Genomic DNA, 23,323 nt, shown 5'->3' on the forward strand with positions numbered 1-23,323 from the left:
TAACATTTATGTGTTATATATATATATATATATATATATATATATATATATATATATATATATATATATATATATATATATATATATATATTACTTAGCATATAGGCCAAAATAATCCTTTTCTGACTGTGTAGGTCAAGTACTTAAATCAATTTTCTACTTAAATTGCATTTCAGAGATGTACTTAAAAGTAGACTAAACTTTTACTTTCCTGTTGTACGTTAAGCTATTTTAATCATTTAAAAAAAATACACAATAAATTATGTACATATTAAACAGTGCATGAAGAAAAACTGAACAGTATGGTGTAAAATAGTATAGAAATGAAGACATTAGAAATTATTTAACAATTACTGCAATGAGAAAAAAAGAAAAGGCACAGGTGGAACACACATATATATGTGTTATATATGACCGGGCAGCATTTTTTTTAGCACTATACAGGTTTCTACTATGTCCTGCGTCACACTGAACCATTCCTCCGAGTCAAGTTCAAGTAATTCAAGTTAAAGTGTAATGCCTGAGGTGAAAGCTCTACCCAGAGGGATAAACACTCGTGTGCGCATAGGAAAAGATTACATGCCTCCTATTTCTGTAACGCAAAGCTCTTTAAAAGAATTAGCCATGTGAGTGTGTCTGGCTGAACACAAAGATATACCTCTAGATGCTTGACTTCAGCACGGTGGACAGACTACCTGAGGAAAAAAAACACACACACACACAAAAACACTGAACAGGCTTTCAAAATGCTGGTGTCAATGCTGACGGCAATGTACATGTTGGTGAGAGTTGCTGAACAGGTAAGGCAGCTCTTTAGATTATATCTTTGTGCATGTCACCTATCGAGAACATATCAATTGTCTGAGATTCTTGTCTTGTTTTATATGCCAGGCATGCTATGAAAAAAATGTGATGGACATATAAGATAAATTGGCTCACAGAGGCTACTATTGCAATCGCTATTAGTGTAAATTGCACAGTATTTTTTAATCTGGCTTAACAGCATAGGAGAATTAAGGAATTTGCATTACACAAATGGAGGCAAAATGAGGAACAGTGTTTTAATGTTCAAAACAAGGTGCTAAAATGGTTTATAAACACTTATTATTGTATTATTTTGGATATGAGTGATTATAGGGGCATTTTGAGTCACTTAGACACTTAAAATCAATCTCACTTGTTTAATTTGTAAACATACTCTATTTTGAAAATTGTGGCAAAAGGCTATTAAATAATGCTCATGTGTCAAATACAAACCTTTAAACCTTTAAATTGATTTTGACTATAGCTATCATTAGATTATGAGTAGACTGTCTTTATAATAACTGCTTATTATTTATTATGGTAGCCTATAAGAATCCTTCCAAGTAGGTCTGCTTATTATATTAACCCTAGCCTGGCAGTTAGGTTAATTAGTGGCAAAGTCACTTATGTAATCAACCGAGTTTCTAAATGGCATAATTAAAAAGCCAGTTAGAACTGAACAGAAACCATTTAAAACTGTAACTTCAAATTCAGTGTTGTTGAAACACTTAAAACCATGGTATATTATGCTAAATATTTAATACCGTGGTATTCACAATAACATGGTAGCATTGCATTGCCACAGTATACAATTTATATGTAGTTCTATAAAAGGAAGTTGTGAAGCCCAATTGACTGTACTAGCAAACCTCAACAGACTTTTAGGATTTGTTGGATCAACGCGATACCATTCTCCGTGTTTATTGGCATCTTTTGGAGCTTGTTGTTTGTGTTCATCTGCTTTTCTCAGTATGCTGAGAATTGGCCTTAATTTGAGAATTGATCAATTTTGGCTGCATCATCTTCAGGTCTCTTTAATAAAGACATCAGCATGCATGACATTAATGCACTTGATAAACAATGCAAATGAGAATGCAGATAGCATGTTGCTTAGGTTTTAGCACGACTGCTCTGTTTAGACCACAAGAGTTGATTTAATTTACAGCAGACAAGATGGAAGCTTTCTAATGACAGCTTAGCATGCAAGATCATGACACATCATGAGTCAAACCGAAAGACTTGACGCCACTTTAATGAGGCGAAATGTGGTGTCTAATGGAAAAGCGTACAAATTGTACTTTGTTTCACACGCATACTGGAACATACATATGGATCCATATGTATATACTAAAATTGTACATTTCTTTCAGCTGGGTGTTCGATGGGTACGGCAACAGGAACCTCTTCCATATATGGTGTCTCAGCCGCTGCCATGGCAGGTTCACTCAGTCTCATATAGTCGAAAAGGAAGTCGATCAGAGGAGGTGAAATTCTTAGTTATTGCCATCATTAGATTACTGCCCAAAGCCCAAAACTAAAGATTTATTCAAAGATGAATACTCAGAAGATGCTGGAAACACTCCCCTTTTAAATTTGTTACATTTCTCTTCGTCACTTTAAAGGGCACGTTTTTTTTTATGATTATGACATATGTGTTGTATTAGTTTTTATTGTGAAACTTTTTGTGCTGCCATTTTGGGATTCCCTGCAAGAAGAGATCTTGTAATCTCAATGGGATTATCTTGGTAAAATAAAGGATAAATAATAAACAAACAAGCAAACAATCAAATAAATAAAACCAGAAAGGCCCATTTACATTACACCAAGGACTTGGTGTCTAAAAATCTTAATTTGAAAAAAATTGGAATACCTCACCAACTGTCACATTAACAGCACAAAGAAAAAATATCGTTGGATCACTTTCAGATCTTGTTTCCACATTATGGCCAATAAAAACAATCAGAATCATCTTCCTTTAACTCCTTATGCTGCAGGCACACTAGAGTTTAAGCTTGAAAAATTCTGTCTTATGTTGCTGCAAAAAGTGTCGGGAATAAACAAGATGATTACATAAAGAAAGTGAGCGATTAATTCATATTTGAAATTTCTGTACAGAGAAGATATGTTTTGATCTTCGATTGGTCCCACGCCACCTCATTCGAATGTTATCAATCAATTGAATTGGTGTTATCAGTGGATATCAGCTGATAGATATGTGCCTGTACGGGGCTTATGCGCCTAGGAAGGCTGTAATCATCCAGAAGGCTGTAATCATCCATTCACATTTGGATCTATTTTTAATAAATAAAATAAATAATTCTCGTTAACTTTTGGCCAAAGCTGTATGTGATCTATAGCTAATCTATAGATGAACCATGTGAATGGATGATTATAGCCTTCTGAGCCTACTAGTAGGCGCAGAAGGCCCCTACTGACCCATATCTATCAGCTAATAATCACAGATTACGTCTATTTAATCGAGTGATAAAATTCGAACTGGCTGCTCACATAGTCACACGATGCGATTTCGCAGGTCAGAGTTCACCAAGCAACTCTTTTGTTGCACAAGGCTGTGTTTCTGGTCTGCCACATTCGCATGAGTATAAATGGAAGTCTATGGGGTGAAAAGTGCAGTGTGACCATCCAGCTTAAAGCAACAAATTTCGCAGTTCGCTGCTTTGCAAAGTTCAAGCATGGTGAACTCTGACCTGCAAAATATCATCACATGATTGTGTGAGAACAATAAAATATCAAAACATGATCTCTCGGTACAGAAATTTTAAATATGGACCAATTGCTTCCTTTTTTTATTGTCCTTATTCCCCCTTTTTGCAGGCCCATATGACAGAGTTTTGCATGCTCAAACTGACCGCGACTTAAGTGGTAACCCCACTTTATATTTGAAAATTATAGGTGATATATGCGTATTGTAAATAGTCTGTTAAGATTAGTTCAGGTTTAGACAATTTATATATGAAAAGTTCAGATGCAAAACCCTTTAAATCCATTTGACCTCTTTTTTTTTTTTTTGTAAATGAGCATTTTCTATCAGGCTCAGATAATTAGGTAAGAAATGTCATTGTATATGTAATGAAAAAGGTTATTAGCTAGTAAATAAAATACTTTTTTTCCCCAAAAATTTCACTTTAGACAATTATTTGGCTTTTAACAAGGTAGATTTTCTTTTGCGTCAAAACCAGCTAAATCCACTTGTGATTTTTTTTTGCAAAAACCTCTAAATCCACCTTATGGAACAAGACAGTGTAATTAGCTAAAAATCACTAAACATGCAATTCTAAATTATTTTTAACAAACATAAAACACTCTACACAAACCACCTAAAATAAAAAATAAAAAATGTAAAAAAGCATAAATCTGTCAAGTAAGTGACGGTTCATTCCACTGTGATAAACCAGGGCAAAAAAAAAAAAAAAAAAAAACGTTATGAATGCATGCTTCTGACTGCACATTGTGTTAACTTTTTTATATAATGCAGAGTTTTGCGGTAAGAGGCGTTTTTATTTACCATTCAGTGTCAGTCGGACAGGCTCATCTACTTCATCAAACTCAATTTTTTTTAAACAAAATCAGAATCGGAATAAAACAGTCTCCTCATAAAAGCCGACATATCAGTGCGCTGCTACATTGAAAACATATGATTCGATTTGCCCCTTCGGATTGGTTCTCGGGATATAGCGGCTTTTGCTGTCAAAGGCAAGTGGCGTTCAGCAGCTTTTGCATACGAACTGTTATTTCTGAATAGTCTGAGGCTGTAATTTAGATGATTTGAAGCAAAATTATTTGTTAAATATGTACTATGTGTCTAAAACATTTGCTCAATGTCATTAGCTCATTTTTGGCAAAAGTGGCGTTTAGCAGCTTTTGCATCTGAACTCTTCCTATTTAATGTATATATCTCTGTGTGTGTGTGTGTGTGTGTGTGTGTGTGTGTGTGTGTGTGTGTGTGTGTGTGTGAGTGTAATATTTCGCAAAGTCCGTCAATAGAGGACAGTTAAGGGTTTAAAGAGATGAGATCAATCCAAACAGCAGCTAATGCTTTAAATCAATAGAATGTACAAGTGTGCAACATTTACAGTTTTATTTATATACTTTAATAGGTATTGTCAAAAGAAGTTTTGGTAACAAAAATGGAACCTTTATAATTGCTTTGCATTGTGATATTATTGTCATGATTATTAAGCCCCTACAGGATGTCCCAAATTCAGACTGCAATGTGACTACAGCAATCCACTAATTAAATTCACTTTGAAAGGACTTTGCTCAGGGAACAAATAAACAGAGAGAGTGAAGGTGAAGGTGAAAGAGGGCAACTCTGGTGGGTAGACAGTTTTAATGCAGCCCTCACATATGTGTGTGACCCTTCTGCAATCCTTTGGTCTCAATTTAAGGTTCTTTCTTATGCTGTTGGTTTCCATGTAAACTACATTTTCTAGGCATTGCATCCTCTTTTATCTTTCCTCTGCAGTTGCGCAATATGATTAAGTCTTAATTCCAGTGGCTGCCAGACTATAGTAAAGTAGGTACCGTTCAAGGCCAACACACAATTTAAACATTCCCTCACTTTTAACCTCAGAAAATCTAGGCTTGGACAGCACTCAGGTGCCTGTAATCCAATAGAGAGGGATTTGTGTCTTAATGCATTTCAGTCTCTAGAAGAGAAGTCTGTGTGGACATCCCGAGCTTAAACAACATGTTTCATACAGCTACCATTAGATATCAATGATTAATTGATCCCTAGATATAAGTTTATTTCCATTTGGATCCTTAGTTTTAACAAGTGGTTTATAGAGCTGAAAGGTTGTTGACAAATTTATGCAGAGTTTATCACAGGGCACTAATTATAGAGACAATCCCCCGCAAGACTCCTTACTAAAGAAAGTAAAGTCACTTTACTTTTGGCATGTGGTAGTTTGTCAGAATAGTCGATCATGCTTATAGTTATTTATATTTGATGTCGTTTTAGCTCTTTTGTTTGCCAACTGTAATGTTTGTCTGGGATTTGAGCTGTAGCATGATATATGCACTTACCTGATACTTTATTTACAACTTTTCAGTAACCCAAAATTCTAATCAGCCAATCGCATGGCAGCAACTGAATGCATTTAGTCATGTAAACATGGTCAATGCATACAAGTTGAAACTGAGCAATAGAATTGAGAAAACAAAAAGACTATAGAATACATAAGACAAATCACTCGTATCGTTTTGAATGGAGAAAAGTGTAATGGTCAATATGGCAAATGAAGCCCACCTTCTGGTACAGGAGCCAAACATCAGTCGCTAGACTGACCATACTCCAGGGAAAGGGCTCAGACTAGATGTGAATTAATGCATATTTTGTTTGAATTAGACATTTAAAAATGAAACTCAAGAGACAGTTATTGTTTGATTTTATAGGTAATTCCTAATATGAAATGCAATCAAAGGCTTGGCAAGCAATTTTGTAGAATTTGATATTTCTCCATTTAAACAGAATGCCCAAGCATATTGCCTGAGAGGCATTGAAAAAATGGCCGCCCAGTGAAATGACTTGTCTTAAAAGAACTTTGACTCAATTAAAATGCCTACACAGTCTGTAAAAAGAGTTTTCAGTAAAAGAAAATCCAACCCGGTACTGAAAAGTGGAACCTAAAAGTGTCTAGTGCGTAATCGTGTTACCATTATCAATCAAGAACACTATTTTGTCTCCAACCAAAGATTCTCCTCTCAGAAATAAAATTACAACAGGTGACTTTTTTTTCCAAAAGGTGCATATATGTGCCTAAAGGGATACAAACAATATCTAAAAAAACATCTTGAGATTTTAGAGCATTACCATCTACCCTTGAGGTGCCAATATGGACTCTTTAGGCACAAGTGTGTACCTTTTGAAAAAAGATACATTTGTTTCTGACAGTGTGCCAAAGATTTAGGGCAAGCCATGTTGAGTTGAATAGTCTTGTAAGACCTTAACTGGCTCCAAACTGAATCCAAAGGTTGCGGATTTGCAATCAAAACCCGCAACCTTTGGATTCAGTTTGGAGCCAGCTAAGGTCTTACTAGAAGCTCTTTCACTGTCTATACCAGGGGTGCTCAATGTTGTGTAAGTTGAATATTAGACCACTTACAGGCTGGCTTTTAACAATGTATGTTTTTTTTAATATCAACTTAACTCAGAACATAGCGCTCTCTTACAGCATCACATGCGCTCCCGTGTTTTTCTATTTCTCTCTATCATTTCCTTGATGAACTTAACTGACTCTCATTCTAGCCAATAGGAACATGGAATGTCCTGCTTGTATAACATCATTGGCTTAGAGTTAAACACAAACATTACATCCACGTTCTTTTAAAGTGAGACAACATATAATGTATGACAGATAATGAAAAATTAAGTTTCCCAAAAGGCATGAACACCCGCATGTTACTGAACTAATACCATAAAACAACACTTGCATCACAAGTTTGAATAAACTAAAACTGTTACACATGTAAATAAAATTTGCATTACCTTTTAAATGCACTGAAAATTTCACTGAGTTTCTCAATGATTCACCTACATACTTGTACAATTAAAGATCCAGGATAACTCTAGGCTTAATTTGTCTTCCAGATCTGGTTCTATAAAAGGTAGCTTCGGGAAGTTCATCAGTGTGTTTAGGTGTATGTGTAGAGTCACTGTGTAGGAAACACATGGTTCAGCACCATCATGCCATTCAGATTCTTCCAGGCTGTTGTTTTGTGACTCTTTTGTGTCCAGGAGATGCCGTCTGTTCCGTCGGTATTCGTGTCCATCAACTGTACGCACATGATATGATCTTTCAGTGTTTGCTGTTTTGATTACCACAGCTGGCTTCCAGTATCCTTGCTCCTCTACTCTAACGGTCTGTCCCTCCTTGAGCTGGGACAGGGGTCTAGATGACCTGTCATAATAGTTTTTCTGATGCTGCTGTTTTTGCACTCTCTTTGTTTTGACGTCTTTACTGGTTACGAACTTTGGCACGAGCTGCTGGTTGGTAGTGGGCAAGGTTGACCGCAAGCGGCGACTCATCAACAGTTGAGCAGGAGACTTCAAACCATCAACAGGGCTGTTGCGATACTCCAGCATGCTGAGGAAAGGATCGCCTTTGCCAGCCTTTGCCTTTTCCAATAGCATCTTAGCAGTATGCATGGACTTCTCTGCTAGCCCATTACTTTGTGGGTAATATGGGCTTGTGGTAGTATGTTTGAATTGCCATGTTCTTGCAAATGTTTCAAATTCACTTGAGCTGTACTGGGGGCCATTATCTGATATTACTGCCTCTGGGATGCCATGTCGTGCAAAAGCAGCCTTGAGTTTGCTTATCACAGAAGCTGCAGTTGTGGTCTGGAGCTTGTCTAACTCAAAAAAATGTTGTAATAGTCAACTGTCACAAGATGGTCTTCATTGTTCCAGGTGAACAAATCTGTGGCTACTATTTGCCATGGCCTATCTGGAATTCTGTGACTAACCATGGGTTCTTTGGTGTTGGAAGGCCGTAACGTGAGGCAGATTGTGCATATGCTGATCATATTTTCTATTTCTTTTCCCATTCCAGGCCAGAACATAAGGTCTCGAGCCCTTTCCCTACTTTTTTCAATTCCAAGGTGACTGGCATGTATACGTGACAGCATGTCAGAGCGAAGGCGTATGGGAACGACAATTTTCTCTCCTTTGAAGATTTTACCATTCATGTACGAAAGCTCGTCACAATGATTCCACAACTCTGAAATGCTCTGAGGACACTTTCTTTTCTCCTCAGGCCAGCCTCTTTGAATCACCTGCTTTAGTGTCTGGAACTGCAGGTCTTTTCCAGTGTGGTCCTTTATTTCCTTAAGCCTTGAATCGCTGACAGGAAGACTGCTGTATACAGTGTGTACCTGAATGTCCATACCTTTACTGAGGCCCGTATCATGGTCATCCAGTGACTTTCGTGACAATGTGTCTGCAACAGGGATGCTCTTGCCTGGTTTATGTTCGATTGTGAAATTGTACTTCTGAAGCTAAAGTATCATCCTCTGTAGCCTTGGGGGTACAGATGCCATGGGCTTTCGCATTATTGACTCAAGGGGTTTGTGGTCAATCTCAACAATGACTTGTCGGCCATAGACATACTGGTGAAAGAGCTTGCATCCAAACCGTATCACAAAAACCTCTTTTTCTATTTGAGCATAATTGATTTCGCTTTCAGATTGGGACTTTGATGCGTATGCAATTGGTCATCCATCCTGCAACATCACAGCTCCAAGCCCATATTTTGAGGCATCAACCTGCAGACTGAGCTCTTTGAGAGGATCAAAATATGCTAAGACTGGACCTGGTTCACATGTGAGTAGCTCTTTTATTTTCTTAAAAGCATTGTCTTGTTGGGTGTCCCAAACAAACTCACTTGACTCCTTAAGGAGCTGACGCAGTGGTGCATTGACATCAGAAAGACCAGGGGCAAACTTGGAGAGGTAGTTAATCATACCTAATACTGTTTCAAGTTCTGCTTTGTCTTTGGGTGGTTCCATGTCTCCTACAGCAGCCACGTTTGCTGGGTCTGGTTTTACACCTTCTGCAGTTAGGAGATGTCTAAAGTAGCTTACCTCTGTTGCACAAATGATGCATTTTCCTGGATTGAGCTTGACCTCTTTCTCTATGGAATGAAGCAGCATCGCACGGAGGTTTCTGTCATGCTCAGTTTTGTTTTTTCTGTGAATGAGAATGTCATCGACAATGGCCATAATTCCATGCAAACCTTCGTAGGTTTCGTAATTTTTTTGCTGGAACTCATCCTGGGCTGAGACCAGTCCAAATGGAAGACGCAAAAAGCGATAACGACCAAAGACGGTGTTGAAAGTGGTTAGTCTTGACGACTCATCAGTGAGTTTTATGGCCCAATAGCCAGATTTGGCATCCAGGACGCTAAAATACTGGGCACCGGCTAACCTGGATGTTATATCCTCGAGAGTAAGTAAGGGGTAGTCAGGTCGTTTAATGGCCTTATTAGCCGCATTTCCACTATCGGGCCAGTGCGAGCCAGGGCTTTAATCGGGCCGGGCCAATAGCTCGAGAGTTTGAGAAATGAGGCCGAAATCATGTCGCGTTTCCACTGTCGGGCTAGCAGCTCACAGCGTGTCACACAAACACCGCCCACAGAACGTCCCAGAATCAAACGTCACACAACCCGCCCAATTCAGCGGGAGTGAGGACAGGCAGATAAAGCACACCATATAATCATCACGAAACGAAACCATTAAAATGAAGACAACCGAAACAAACAAAGGACACGTTACTGTACAGCAGTACATGAAATGTCTATACGCACAGATCTGTGTATTACCATTCATTACATTTGTTTACTTGCCGACCGACTGTTGGCATTGTGCATCGAGTGCTCTCGCCACTAACGGACCCATCACAGTGAGCGCACACATCCATAATATAAAGCCACAGAAATTCTCCTTCATAACTTGTTATGGCATGTATTTTATAACATCCTCGTTTTGATAGACGTCGTGTTAAGTGTTTCAGCACAAGAGCGAATAGCCTAATAAAATACAGCCATATTTGTTGCGCTCAGCAGCTATTTACTAAAGCTCTTCATTTAAAGTTTCATTTATAAATTTAACCACGTCAAATAAAAGCATAAACAGTTGTTTGAGTATATAGAACACATTTTGTGTTTGGGCTTTCCCCCATATGCGTTTAATGTTTTACTGAGTGACAGAAAAAAAGGTATAGGCTAGATTCTGCTTTCACTCACCCAAATAATGCTCTGTTTGCGCGATTTGATTAATATCATCGCATCCAAATACTTTATAAATAATATTTCAAACCTTCTCCAGTGTTAACTGTATTTAGAAAAAAATCGAAAATCTTTTTTTTTTTCAGAAAGGTCTTTGTAAAATGAAAGTTACGCGATATGTGGCTTTAAAACGGTTTGATTTATGTAGCTATTGTATATAGACTACCTACATATAGCTAGCTTTTGTTTATTTTATATTGGTTTATTTATTTAATGCGATTTTATATATATCCGATATTTGTAATTCTTTAAATTATATTTTCAATATAGGCTATTTTATCAAGATATGACACTATATTGTTTAAAGTCTACGAAAGTGGGCACGTAATTTGTTAAATTTTATGTTTTTCTGTTGTATTTATATTGTGTATTATCTCCAAAATAAATAAAGAAAAAAGCCGCTCGTGGCATAACAGAGCTGTGAAGGAGCGCTCATGCCCCGGTCTCACACACACATACAGGCATCTAAACGGGAACAAACAAACATTTTAAACTTAACAAAAACTCTTGAAAACCTTTACTGTCTGCTGTGTCTTTAATATGGTGTAAAGATTATCATGCGTTATTAAAACATAAAAGAGGACGCAGCAAAAAACATCACAATAAATTAAAACTACTTTATTATTTTATGCAGCAGCCTTACATTTAAAAGAGAAACATAAGGGTGATCATACGCAAAAAGACCCCAGACTATAAGGCTAGATGTTTTCTTTCCCTTATTTCTTTATTTGTTTGGCGCATGTACTCATGTGCGATCAGAAAACTACCCGCCTCTCCTTTTACTCCGCCCAGAAGCCCCAGCTGGCCCTCCTTGGCCCAAGGTATTCGGCGGGCCGAAAAAGGCCGCTGGCCCCAAGAAAGCCCCGCCTTGGCCCGATTAGGCCCCGGAAGTGACAGTGGAAACCCCACTGGCCTTGGCTCGCTCACTTTAGGCGCGATAGTGGAAACGCGGCTATTGAGGTCTCTCGGGTCAAGGCATACCCTTAGCTGACCTGTGCGTGGTTTTTCAGCCACAACCATGGAATTAACACATTCGGTTGGTTCTGTAACTTTAATAATTACACCTTGCTTTCCCATACTCTCCAGCTCCTCTTTAAGATGACTGCGCAAGTGGAATGCGTCTTGTGGATGGACTACTGGGGTTGCATGTGGCTGTAAGTGTATGGTACACTCACCAGGAAATAGCCCAATCCCCTTGGAGACATCTGCAAACTCCTCTTTAACTGGCACCTCTGTCTTTGTTCCTGTAACTGATGGTACCATTTCAATGAGGCCAAAGTCTATGCATCCTTTTAACCCTATGACAGGGGGTGCGTTTGTGTCAACAACATAGAATGCCAAGTCCATATCAATGTCTTTGCACTTGCATTTCAGGTCAGACTTGCCTTTTACCACCTGGCGTCCACCTCCATAACCATACAGGGGGCGAGATGTTGACTGCAGATTGTGCTGTACATCCAGTTTAACATACTCATACAGTGGTATGACATTGGCTGAGGATCCTGTGTCCAGCTTGAACCTAATCTCTTGTTGTTTTGGTCCTATTTTAATATTCACAAAGGCTTGTTTCATTTCCGAACTGTGTTTATGCTGTGTCACTGAGTCAATAAACAGCTCATCACACTCCTCTGCTAAGTCTGAATTTTCTTAACTTATTGCATGTATGCTTTTCTCACTATTACAGTAACATACTTTTGCAAAATGGTTTAACTTGCCACATATTTTGCAAACTTTTCCTCTTGCAGGACACAGGGAGCAATCCACATGACGTTTGTTGCCACAAAAGCGACATCCTTTGGATTGTATTGAACCTGCATTTTTAGATTGCTGTCCATCATTGTATTTCTTTGTGTATTTGGTATTTCGTTGCTTGGCAACTGAGCCTTTTGATGCATTACGGAATACTGTGTGTACATGCTCACGTGAAGCTCTCATACTGCTTGAGATTTTTTTTAACTGTGCTTAGGCCAGCTCATGAGATCTAGCAATGTCTATTGCTCTATCAAGGGTTAATTCAGAGCCCACATTCAAAAGCTTCTCTCTCACTTTTGGTGAATATATCCCGAAGACGATACGATCGCGGACCATTTCATCGCTTTTTGCATAATTGCAATCCTTCACAAGTAGACTCAAGTCTGCCACAAACTGCTTAAAAGGCTCACGCTCTCCCTACATTTTTTCATGAAATTTATAACGTGCAAATATCAAATTTGCTTTTGGTTCAACATATGATGTAAAGCGGTCATACTATGACTTGAGGATCTTCGCCTCGTCAGCGGACAGTGAACATGTATTAAAAATGTTGCGAACCTTTTCTCCGACCCACAGGAGAAGATAACTGCATTTTTCATCCTCACCCTTATTTTTTAGCGGTCCACTGAATATCAGATCTGCGTGCTGCTGAAACTTGGGCCATGACTCGGGCAGGTTAGTAGCCTCCCAGTTTATAATCGGCATCGGGACTCCTGCTCAATTCATCTTCGTTTGTCATCCGTTTATTCTGACACCAAGTTGTGTAAGTTGAATATTAAACCACTCACAGGCTGGCTTTCAACAATGTTTGTTTTTTTAATATCAACTTTACTCAGAACATAGCGCTCTCTTACAGCATCGCAACCCTTGTTTTTCTATTTCTCTCTATCATTTCCTTGATGAACTTGACTGACGCTCATTATAGCCAATAGGAACATGGAATGTCCTGCTTGTATAACATCATTGGTTTAGAGTTAAACACAAACATTACACTCAATCCTGTTCCTGGAGATCTACCTTCCTGCAGATTTCAGTTGCTACCCATATCAAACACACCTGAACCAATTAATTAGGACCTGAACAGCACTTGATAATTACAGGCAGGTGTGTTTGATATGGGTAGCAACTGAAATCTGCAGCAAGGTAGATCTCCAGGAACAGGATTAAGCACCCCTGGTCTAAACCATATATACAGTTGATGCGAAACCCTTGAGGAAGACACTGAACCCCCCACTGCACACGGGCACCACAACAACTGCCTACAGCAGGGGTCTTAAAATTAATTTCTTGAGGGCTGCTTTTTTAGTTCCAACACTACTTCAACACACTTACCTGTAGGTTTCAAATAAACCTGAATGACTCAATTAGTTTGATCAGGTGTGTATAATTAGGACTAAAGCTAAACACCTGTTTGACAATCGTGGCCTACGGTATACCAACACAATCTCACAGTAATTTGTAACTTTTTGATTCAGTGCCTTATTCATATGAGTTTCTAAGATATAATTCGTACAGTTTAGTATGATTTGCTCATCGCCTAATGACGGTTGGGTTTAGGGATGGGGTTAGGTGCCACGCCTTCTTTTTAAAATTGAACAATTTTGTACGACTGAACTGAATTCATATGAATTAGCCTTAAGTTTACGTTTTTTCGTGAGATTAGGCTGGGTATACTGCTCCATGTGTTCATGGTGTGTGTTTGTGTAAAATTCAATGGGTTAAACACAGAGGACAAATTCCAAGTATAGGTCATCATACTTGACCATGCCTTGACTTTTAGCTCCTTTCAAATGTAGCGTTATATAATGGCCACAGTGACTTTTAAAAGGATATTTAGTGGTCATGCAATGCTTTTGAAGAGAAATCAGCCAGTAAATAGTGTTCAATAAATACTCTCAGACACTATTATGCACATTTCTTGTAACATTTAAAAAAAAGCTACATTTCATTTGAGTGAAAATAATTGGCGCTGCATGGAATAGAGTGCCCATAAGGACCGTGACATGACCTCAGCGGCTTGAACACATTGCGTAGCACAGTATCAAGCTGAAGTAGAATGTGTGGAATGTCGCGCCAGAGACGTCTCGCACCTGAGTGATATGTCTCTGCCACCATGTCTCGCACATTCCTGCAGGAAAGACAGAGAGGCTACACGTGTGATTATACCTGCATGGCTGATGCTTTTGAGTGTTCAAGGACATGAGGATGCGCCAACTCTCCTGTAAAGCAGTGACGTAAACAAGAGTGTAAAAGCATTTTTGAGATGGTGTGAATTTCTGAACTTGCCAGAGGGACAGTTCATCCATAAATTAAGGTTCTTATCATTTTCTCAGCATCATGTTGTCAGATTTTTAATTCTTATAATACTCTATAGAACATAGATTAATTTTCCTGCAAGATCTTATTTAATTCTAAGAAACATACACTAAAAAATTATTTAAAGATGATTCCTTGGATTTACTAATTGTATTTTTTTTTACGTTAAGTGGTTGTAAACAATTTCCTTGGGCTGAATTTAAACAAACTAATTTTGTTGACCATTCCTAAATAAAATTTCCTCCATTTAATTTGTTTGCATAAATTCAACCCATATAAATTGTTGGCAACAATTTTGCAAAAATCTTTTTTTTTTCAGTTTATTGGACATTTTTATTTATTTATTTTGTTTGACCTTGAGATATTAACCAAAGTAAGACAGGGGCAAGAAGAAATATCGGAATAGTTAGTTTAACACAAAATTCTTAAGTTAATGTCTAGTGCTGTTTTCCAATTTTAGTTCTACACATGTCTAAGTTGAATTCAGTAATAATTATGTGTATACACTGTAAAATAAATCTGTTATTTTATATTTGTTTTTTGTTTTTTTCCGGCAGCTGGGGTGTAGAGTAAAGAAACGTAAAATAACAGTTGTTGATTTACAGACATTTACTAAAAAAATAACTGACGTTGAGTTAAAGAAATTTCCTTATGTTTAAATTTCTGGTAAATGTCTGTAATTTTATGGCCGTTGTTTTATGTTTTTTTTTTTTTTTTTTTACTGTGTATGATTTATACTGGACAATATTCAGTTACATTATATGAATGGATGCAGTTTTTACATTTAAAAAAATACTTTTTGATAACACTTTAGAATATCTATCCGTTATAACTAGTTAATAGACCATTAATAAACTGTTTGTTAACAAGTTTTAAATGACCTAAATAGAAGTTAATAGTTTGTTAATTATTTATAAATGTACCTTATAGATGGCTAATAGATAGCTTACAAGCTGTTAGTTAACAAGTAATAAATGACTTCTTAACTGTATTTTAATGATTTATAACTATACCTAATAAATTAGTAATAGATCATGAACAAGCGGTTAGTAAATAACTTAATAAAAACTTGTTAAGTATCAGTAGTGTATATATTGTTATTGGGACGTTATTCTAAAGTTGCAGCTATTTTTTATTTATTAACTATTAGTAAATGAGGAATAGTTGCAACTTTAGAATAACGTCCCAATAACATGCTTAAGTTAATAACTAACGCTTAACTAATATATTTACTCACATTTTACAGATCAGTTGTTCATCGTTTGTTAACCATCTACTAATACCAGTGAAACTTTGTAGAACAGCAAATGGATGGAACAAGTTCAAGCTACAGGAATTTGATGTGATAATTAAAATATAAAATGTTTGTATCTTAACCTTGTTCCAGTCATAGGCTTTTCTATGTGCTGTGTTTTACCAAAGAAACTCCACAGATGAAATGTTGAACGTTGTGTTTAATGTATAGAAACACACATACTGAACCATCACATGGCAGTACCGCAGTATACAAGAATACAAACCCATGAAGTGCTAAACATGAAAACAAAATAAATAAAGATGCATTTTATTAAAGTTCTATAAAGTGTGAGTAAATATGTTAGTTAAGCATTAGTTATTAGCTTATGTATGTTATTGGGACGTTATTCTAAACTTGCAACTATTCCTTATTTACTAACAGTTAATAAATTAAAAACAGCTGCAACTTTAGAATAACGTCCAAATAACATATATACACTATTAACTGATACTTAACAAGTCTTTATTAAGTTATTTACTAACTGCTTGTTCATGATCTATTACTAATTTATTATTTAGGTATAGTTATAAATCATTAAAATACAGTTAAGAAGTCATTTACAACTTGTTAACTAACAGCTTGTAAGTTATCCATTAGCCATCTATAAGGCACAGTTATAAATAATTAACAAACTATTAACTTTTATTAAACAAGTCATTTATAACTTGTTAACTACCAGTTTATAAATGGTCTATTAACTAGTTATAACTTTACATAGTTATTCTGAAGTGTTACCTACTTTTCTAATACTCATTGAACAGTTTTCAAACTCAGACAATCCCCTCCCTGATGTCATATTGTCTGAAAAGCTGTTCAGGATGCTCAAATAAACAAATCAATCACAGAAATGTCATTTCTCAGAATCCCACTTCTGGTTTTGTTGCTAAGATACGACAGAACCCTTCAGAACTATTTCTTATGTATTAAGAAAGATTTAGGAATTGAAATTTGTAAGACTTTCAATCTTTTCTGTGACATGTGAAGTGCTTTGTAAATAAATAAATAAATTTTGTTGTAACTTCTTAATTTTTTGCTCAGCTTATATAGCTTATTATTACTTTGTAACCATACATGTTAGTGACAAAAAATATATTTGTTTACAGCTTTTGTGTGTGTTTTTTTTTTTTGCTTTGTAGTTCGAGGGACAGCGAAGAAACAGCATTGGAGTTTACAGAAAGAGTGAGTATATTAAATGATAAAGTGAAAATATTTGCTGAACAAGTTGGCGGTTCATTCCGCTGTGGTAACCCCTGATGAATAAAGGGACTAAGCCAAAGGACAGTTAATGTATTCCCTAAATGCTAATCATTTTTTGTGTTATTTTTAGACTCTTCTTCCAGTAATGGACACACTGGATCCTCTGCTGAAAAGGCGGCGGCTACAATTCAAAACCAGTACAGGAAGTACCAGCAGAAAAAGCACAAAGATCACAAATAAATTATCAGTCAGACTTAACTGTCAGCTTTTAAAGTGTCCATCTTGCACCAATGAAGACGCAATGTTATTCTCCCCTCTGAGCCCTTTACACCCAGTAACTGCGCACATGTCAAAGGATGACTTTTGATTGACACAGTCACGTATTCAGATGTACTGATAGCTGACACTTGCACGAACACAAATGTTCAGACAACGACAAACATTTCAGAGCTTTTACTGATAACAGACGCCACAAACAGTCTCTGATCAGAAATCTTTATGATAAATGAGATCAACATGTACACAAAAACATGCAGGATAGTGTGTAATAATCACTGTAATATTTATGTATTTTGGTTTTATTTTTTAACATTATTAAATTTACATTAGACTAACACTAAACACTGTTTTCATTTTTTTAAGGGTAACAATTTATTTTATTTATGATTTTGTCCTCAAATGTCCCCAGCTAAAGTATATAGATGCTACACAAACACACATTTCACCTGAAAATTACAATTTTGTCATCTTTTACTCACCCTTTACTTGTCACACATGTTCAATTTTTTATTTATTTATTTATTTATTTATTTATTTATTTATTTATTTATTTATTTATTTATTTATTTTTTTGCTGAGTAAAGGAAGATATGTTGAAAACTGGAAAACATTGACTTCCATAGTTGTTGGATAAAAATTTTGTGATCAACAGCGTAAAAAACATAAAGGTTTGGAAACACTTTATAGTAAAAAAAATTCTGAGAACCTTTTTATTTGTGTATTTGTAAGTTATCCCTTTAACTTTAAATATTTATATTGATTTTCTTTTCTTTCTTTTTTTTTAACTATTTAAGGTTAATCTGTATTATGAAATAATCTACTTTACATGCAACATTTACATGCTACATTACACTGTTTATGGGTGTGTATGTGCCTGGGTGAATGAGTGCCTAGGTTTGAGTGTGCCTAGGTGTGGAGCAAAATAAAATACAGAGAGTGATGAGTCATTTTCAACTTTGGAATAAGAGATATCCTGTGATTGATTTTTGTAAACTGCCATGGCAATGTACTATCACATTTAATAAACATTTAAGTCCCAAGTTCTTTCTCAATGATGTAGTGTCTTTCTTCCCTCTGCTGGTGAGCTGATGCTAGTGAAAAGGTCAAATATGCCTAATAATTCTTGTAGTACATTTTATTCAAACCATTCGAAACTAGAATTAATACCTTTTAATCTGAAAAGAAATCATATAAATAATAAGCATAGACTGTAAAATTAAGTTTTGAATTATTATGTTACATTATGTACAGCAAGGGTGCCCAAACTCTTTCCTGGAGGACAGTAGTCCTGCATATTTTAGTTCCAACTACAATTAAACACACCTGAACCAGCTAATCAAGCTTATTCTTGGTTAACTAGAAACTTCCAGGCAGGTGTGTTGTAGGACGTTGGAGATAAACTGTACAGGACACCGGCCCTTCAGGACCGAGTTTGGACACCTTTGATGTACGGTATGTAACTGGTAACACTTTACGCTTTAATTTCTTATCTTTGGTTTAAGAAATTATTAATAATGAAAAAAGTATGAAAAATGAAAAAAGTAAAGGTGCACATACATGTTTTTAATAAAGCATGATGACTCAATTAAATATATTTTTAATATATTTTAAAAGATAAAATACATTTTTATGCAATTTTTTCGACCAACCAAACCCATTGCAACAGAGGCAAATAAAAAAGGAGTCATATGGCATTTAAAAAAAAAAAAAAAAAAAAAAAGCCAAATGAGTTTATTTACGTCACAGTGTGTATGCGCAATAGGAAAATAGGAAGGTCACAATTGCACTTGTTGCACAGACTTGTTGAAACTGCATTTTGACCAGTGGTCAAACTACACTGAGCCACAGGTCTGGTACATCAACATACATCTGAGGCAGGTCAGGTCTTACCTAAAGCTTCAAGGCAGGTGTAGAGCCTTAGAGCTAAACTCAGGACAGTGGCCCTCCAGGGTTGACTCAACTGGATAGAACTGCTGAAAAAAATCTTGTTCGTTGGTTTTAGAGTGGTTTTAGCCATTTACAGGCTGGTTTCAGCCATTTCCAAGCTGGTCTTTGCTGGTCAAGCTGGAAGATGACAAGCTAAAATCAGCTTTAGGCTTATGATCATTAAGGAGGGTTTTGTAATCATATTAAATTGTATTAAAGTTAGAAAATAGGCTACCAATGTTGTATGTGACTTTAGTGATAGTTCTTAAATTTGCGAATGTTAAACAAACTTTATGCTGATAATATGTGATAGCGAACTTCTCAACTACTGTTTTTATTTTTAATGCAATGAATTATGACATTGTTATCATACTGTTGTTTGCAACTATATGCAACTTATATGCAAATTCTCGCATCATGTACGCCTAACCTGTTTTTTTTACCTAGCATACTCGACCATCCACTTTTTTCATATGCCCCATGAAGCTTTTCATGAATTATGAGAGTATGTTATAGTAATGAAATGTTTAAAAAATCTTTAGTACATTTTATTATTATTATTATTATTTGTTATCATTTCAGTGATTTACTTCAGTTTTTTTTTAAATTTTTTTTATATTGAAGTGCACCTCACCGGAAGCGCAACTCAAATTTGAAAGGCAGGTGGTCTTGTTTGGGGACAAAGCGCATAGGAAGTCATTTCTGATGGAGCACCTTGTTATGGTATAGGAGTCTCATTCTGTTCTTAATGATACTACTTTTTGGAAAAATCAATAGGGAAATGAGGTTTGGATGGCTCATGGTTCTGAGCATTCTGCTGGTGTAATGATAATGAAAAAACTTTTTCTGGCTCAGTCCTACAAAAATATCTTGATCCTAAGGGGCATTTTTTAGTGTTGTTAATTTGTGTTAATAATGTTTTTATATTACTGGTTAACATTTGTGGATATAATACCTCCCGAGAAAACGATTTATTGTTTGAAGAGATAGGTGAAAGAATTTTGGTATGGTCTAATACACTTCCAGATGCCCTGATCTGTATTGGTGGAGATTTTAATATTGCCCCTGACAACAATCTAGATAGATTTCCTCCCAGACAGGCTACTTCTCCTAATTCAAAATTAAGAATGTTTATGGGCAAGTTTGATTTAATTGATATCTGGAGGGAGAAGTATCCTAATGTTAAATCTTACACATGGCGTAATAAGGACCAATCAAGACTTTCCCGTATAGATTATTGGCTTGTTCCTCATGCCTTTAAAAATTTGAATGTTTCAGTTAGTATTCTTCCCTTCGCGTTAACAGATCACCACACTATTCTTCTTTCTATTCCTCTATCCACAGGACACTCAAACATTAATTTTAGAGCCTCTTATTGGAAAATGAACTCTTCTCTGCTTAATCATGATGAGTTGAAAAAAATAATTTCTTATTTAATTCAATTCTACTGGACCAAAGCTTCATCTGACAAAAAAAAATAGATCTAATTGGGAGTTACTAAAATACGAGATAGGATTATGTGTCAGGCAGGAGGTACGAAGAGGAAAAGGTCATTTATAATATTATATCACTTCAAACGAAAAATCATGAAGACATGACAGAAGCTGATTTAACAGAGCTTGCAGAACTTCAATGTAAATTAGATAAAATTTATAAGTATAAAGCCAAAGGCTCCTATATCCGCTCTAGGAGGAAATGGCTAGAACAAGGAGAACAAAGCTCTGCTTATTTTTTTTAGAATGGAAAAACATAATTCTAAAATTCTCACTATTGACTCTTTACAAATGAATGGCATTTTAACAAATAATCCTAAAGAAATTGCCTCTTTCTGTAGTAACTTCTATTCAGAACTCTATAAATCTAATTATTGCGAAGAATCTGCATCTTTTTTCTTTCAGTCTTTAAAGGAAATTAATCTAATTTCTAATGATGAGCAATCTGCCTGTGATAAAAATATAAATATTACTGATATAATTGACAGCATTGGAGGTCTCAAAAATAACAAATCTCCTGGCACAGATGGCCTAACGGCTGAATATTACAATTGTTTTGCAAGAGAATTAGCACCATTCCTGCTAGAGATGTTTTCGGAGAGTGTTCTGTCAGAAAGTTTGCCTCCAAGTTTAACAAAAGGTTTGCTAACTCTAATACCTAAACCCAAAAAAAGACCTTTCTCTAATAGATAATTGGCGACCTATCTGTCTGCTCAATAATGATTATAAAATATTAGCCTGTATCTTAGCTAAAAGACTTTAAAAAGTTCTAAACTCTGTTATTGATGAGACTCAATCAGGATTTATGCCAAAAAGACATATTGTTAATAATATCCGTCTTGTTTTAGATTTATTAGATTATTCTGAATTAATTAATGATGACAGCTTTTTTTCTTAGATTTCTATAAAGCATTTGACTCTCTCAACCACAAATAAATTTTTTATCTCTCTAAAAGCTTGGATTTAGTGAATCATTTTGTAAATTTATAAGAACTATTTACAATATTGCCAATTGCTCTATTAATCTTAAATGGGGCACCTCTCCAAGATTGCAGCTGTCAAGAGGAGTTCGTCAGGGTTGCCCTGTTTCACCTTATTTATTTCTTATAGCTGAACAATTTCTTTCCTCCTCCCTTTCGATGTCACGTATAGCGTGATCAAAACAGGAACAAAAACAAAAAGGTGTGGATCCAAGTGCAAATATTTATTTACAGTGCAACAAACAAGGTGATCAAAATACAAAGTAACAAACAAATGACGAAACTAGAAACTAAAACAGAGACAAGGCTCAGAAACAATAACTCTACAAACTAGACCAGTTATTTTACCTGAAACTGTATTTAGGCGTATATCATTGATTATCTTTATAAGAGCGCTCTCTGTACTGTGATGTGCTCTGAAACCAGATTGACAATTGTCTAAACACCCCCTGAAGTTTAAGAACTTGTTAACCTGGTTAAAAACAACTTTTTCAATGATATTGCCAATGAAAGGGAGATTTGAGATTGGCCTGTAATTGCTCAATAGGGTGTTATCCAGGTTGATCTTCTTCAAGAGGGGTTTAACAACTGCAGTTTTAAGTGAGGTTGGAAAAATCCCTGAGAGAAGTGAAGCATTTACCACTTTTAGAAGATCCATTTCTAAACAGGTAAACACCGTTTTGAAGAATGATGTGGGGAGCGTGTCAAGACTGCAGGTTGATGTTTTCATAACTTGCACAATTTCTTCTAAGATTTTGCCGTTAATTGCCATGAAATCAGACATAATGTCTGATTTCTTAAGTTGTGGTTGAGCTAGTTTGACTTCGACACAACTTGACTGATTGGATGAGCTGATTGCCTTTCTGATATTATTAATCTTATCAGTGAAGAAATGAGCAAACTCATTACATTTGCTTAGGGGATGGGGGAAGCGGAGGGACAAGGGGAGGGATGGGAGGGTCAGACCAGGGTAGGTTTGTGGGTCAGGCGCCCCAGCAGGAAGCCAGGGTGCAGCCGGGGAATCCATCCCAAGTAGTGGGAAGGACCTCCAGGGAGGGTCGGGAGGGATGACCCATGGATGATCCCGTAGGGGACACAAGGCAGGGGTCTTTAGGAGAGCTGGCTGGAGAGGCAACTGGACAGGAGCCAGCGGAACTGGAGGCAGCTGTACTGGAGCCGGCGGGGCTGGAGGCAGCTGGATTGGAGCCGGCGGGGCTGGAGGCATCTGGACTGGAGCCGGCAGGGCTGGAGGCAGCTGGACTGGAGCCGGCAGAGCAAGGAGGCTGAGCGAGATTGGCAGAGCAAAGAGCTGGAGTGGAACCGGCAGGGCATGGAGCCGGACTGGGGCTGGCAGGGCAAGACATCTGGGAGGTGCCGCCAGGGCAAGACGTCTGGATGGCGTTGGTAATGCCAGGAGCCGGGCTGGGACTGGCAGGGCGAGGAACCTGGGTGGCGCCGGCAGGGCGAGGA

General features: G+C 36.7%; 1 protein-coding gene across 1 annotated transcript; it reads left to right on the forward strand.

Moving 5' to 3' along the window:
- Window positions 1-212: 212 nt before the first annotated feature.
- Window positions 213-18,494, forward strand: LOC110437892 (uncharacterized). The gene is made up of 4 exons (XM_021466327.3): window positions 213-800; window positions 2,175-2,288; window positions 17,115-17,157; window positions 17,306-18,494. Exons 1-4 carry the CDS (start codon window positions 747-749, stop codon window positions 17,413-17,415), a joined length of 321 nt encoding a protein of 106 aa, XP_021322002.1. The 5' UTR covers window positions 213-746; the 3' UTR covers window positions 17,416-18,494.
- The last annotated feature ends 4,829 nt before the right edge of the window (window positions 18,495-23,323 follow it).

Source organism: Danio rerio, chromosome 15 (genome assembly GCF_049306965.1).
Source record: "Danio rerio strain Tuebingen ecotype United States chromosome 15, GRCz12tu, whole genome shotgun sequence".
Classification (NCBI taxonomy): domain Eukaryota; kingdom Metazoa; phylum Chordata; class Actinopteri; order Cypriniformes; family Danionidae; genus Danio; species Danio rerio.

What these genes read in the sequence shown, in the direction of transcription:
- LOC110437892 (XM_021466327.3), top strand. Translation starts at nt 747, where the DNA reads ATGCTGGTGTCAATGCTGACGGCAATGTACATGTTGGTGAGAGTTGCT. An exon ending in TGGTGAGAGTTGCTGAACAG is followed by an intron (nt 801 to 2,174) that starts GTAAGGCAGCTC and finishes CATTTCTTTCAG; the next exon opens with CTGGGTGTTCGATGGGTACG. An exon ending in CATTGGAGTTTACAGAAAGA is followed by an intron (nt 17,158 to 17,305) that starts GTGAGTATATTA and finishes TGTTATTTTTAG; the next exon opens with ACTCTTCTTCCAGTAATGGA.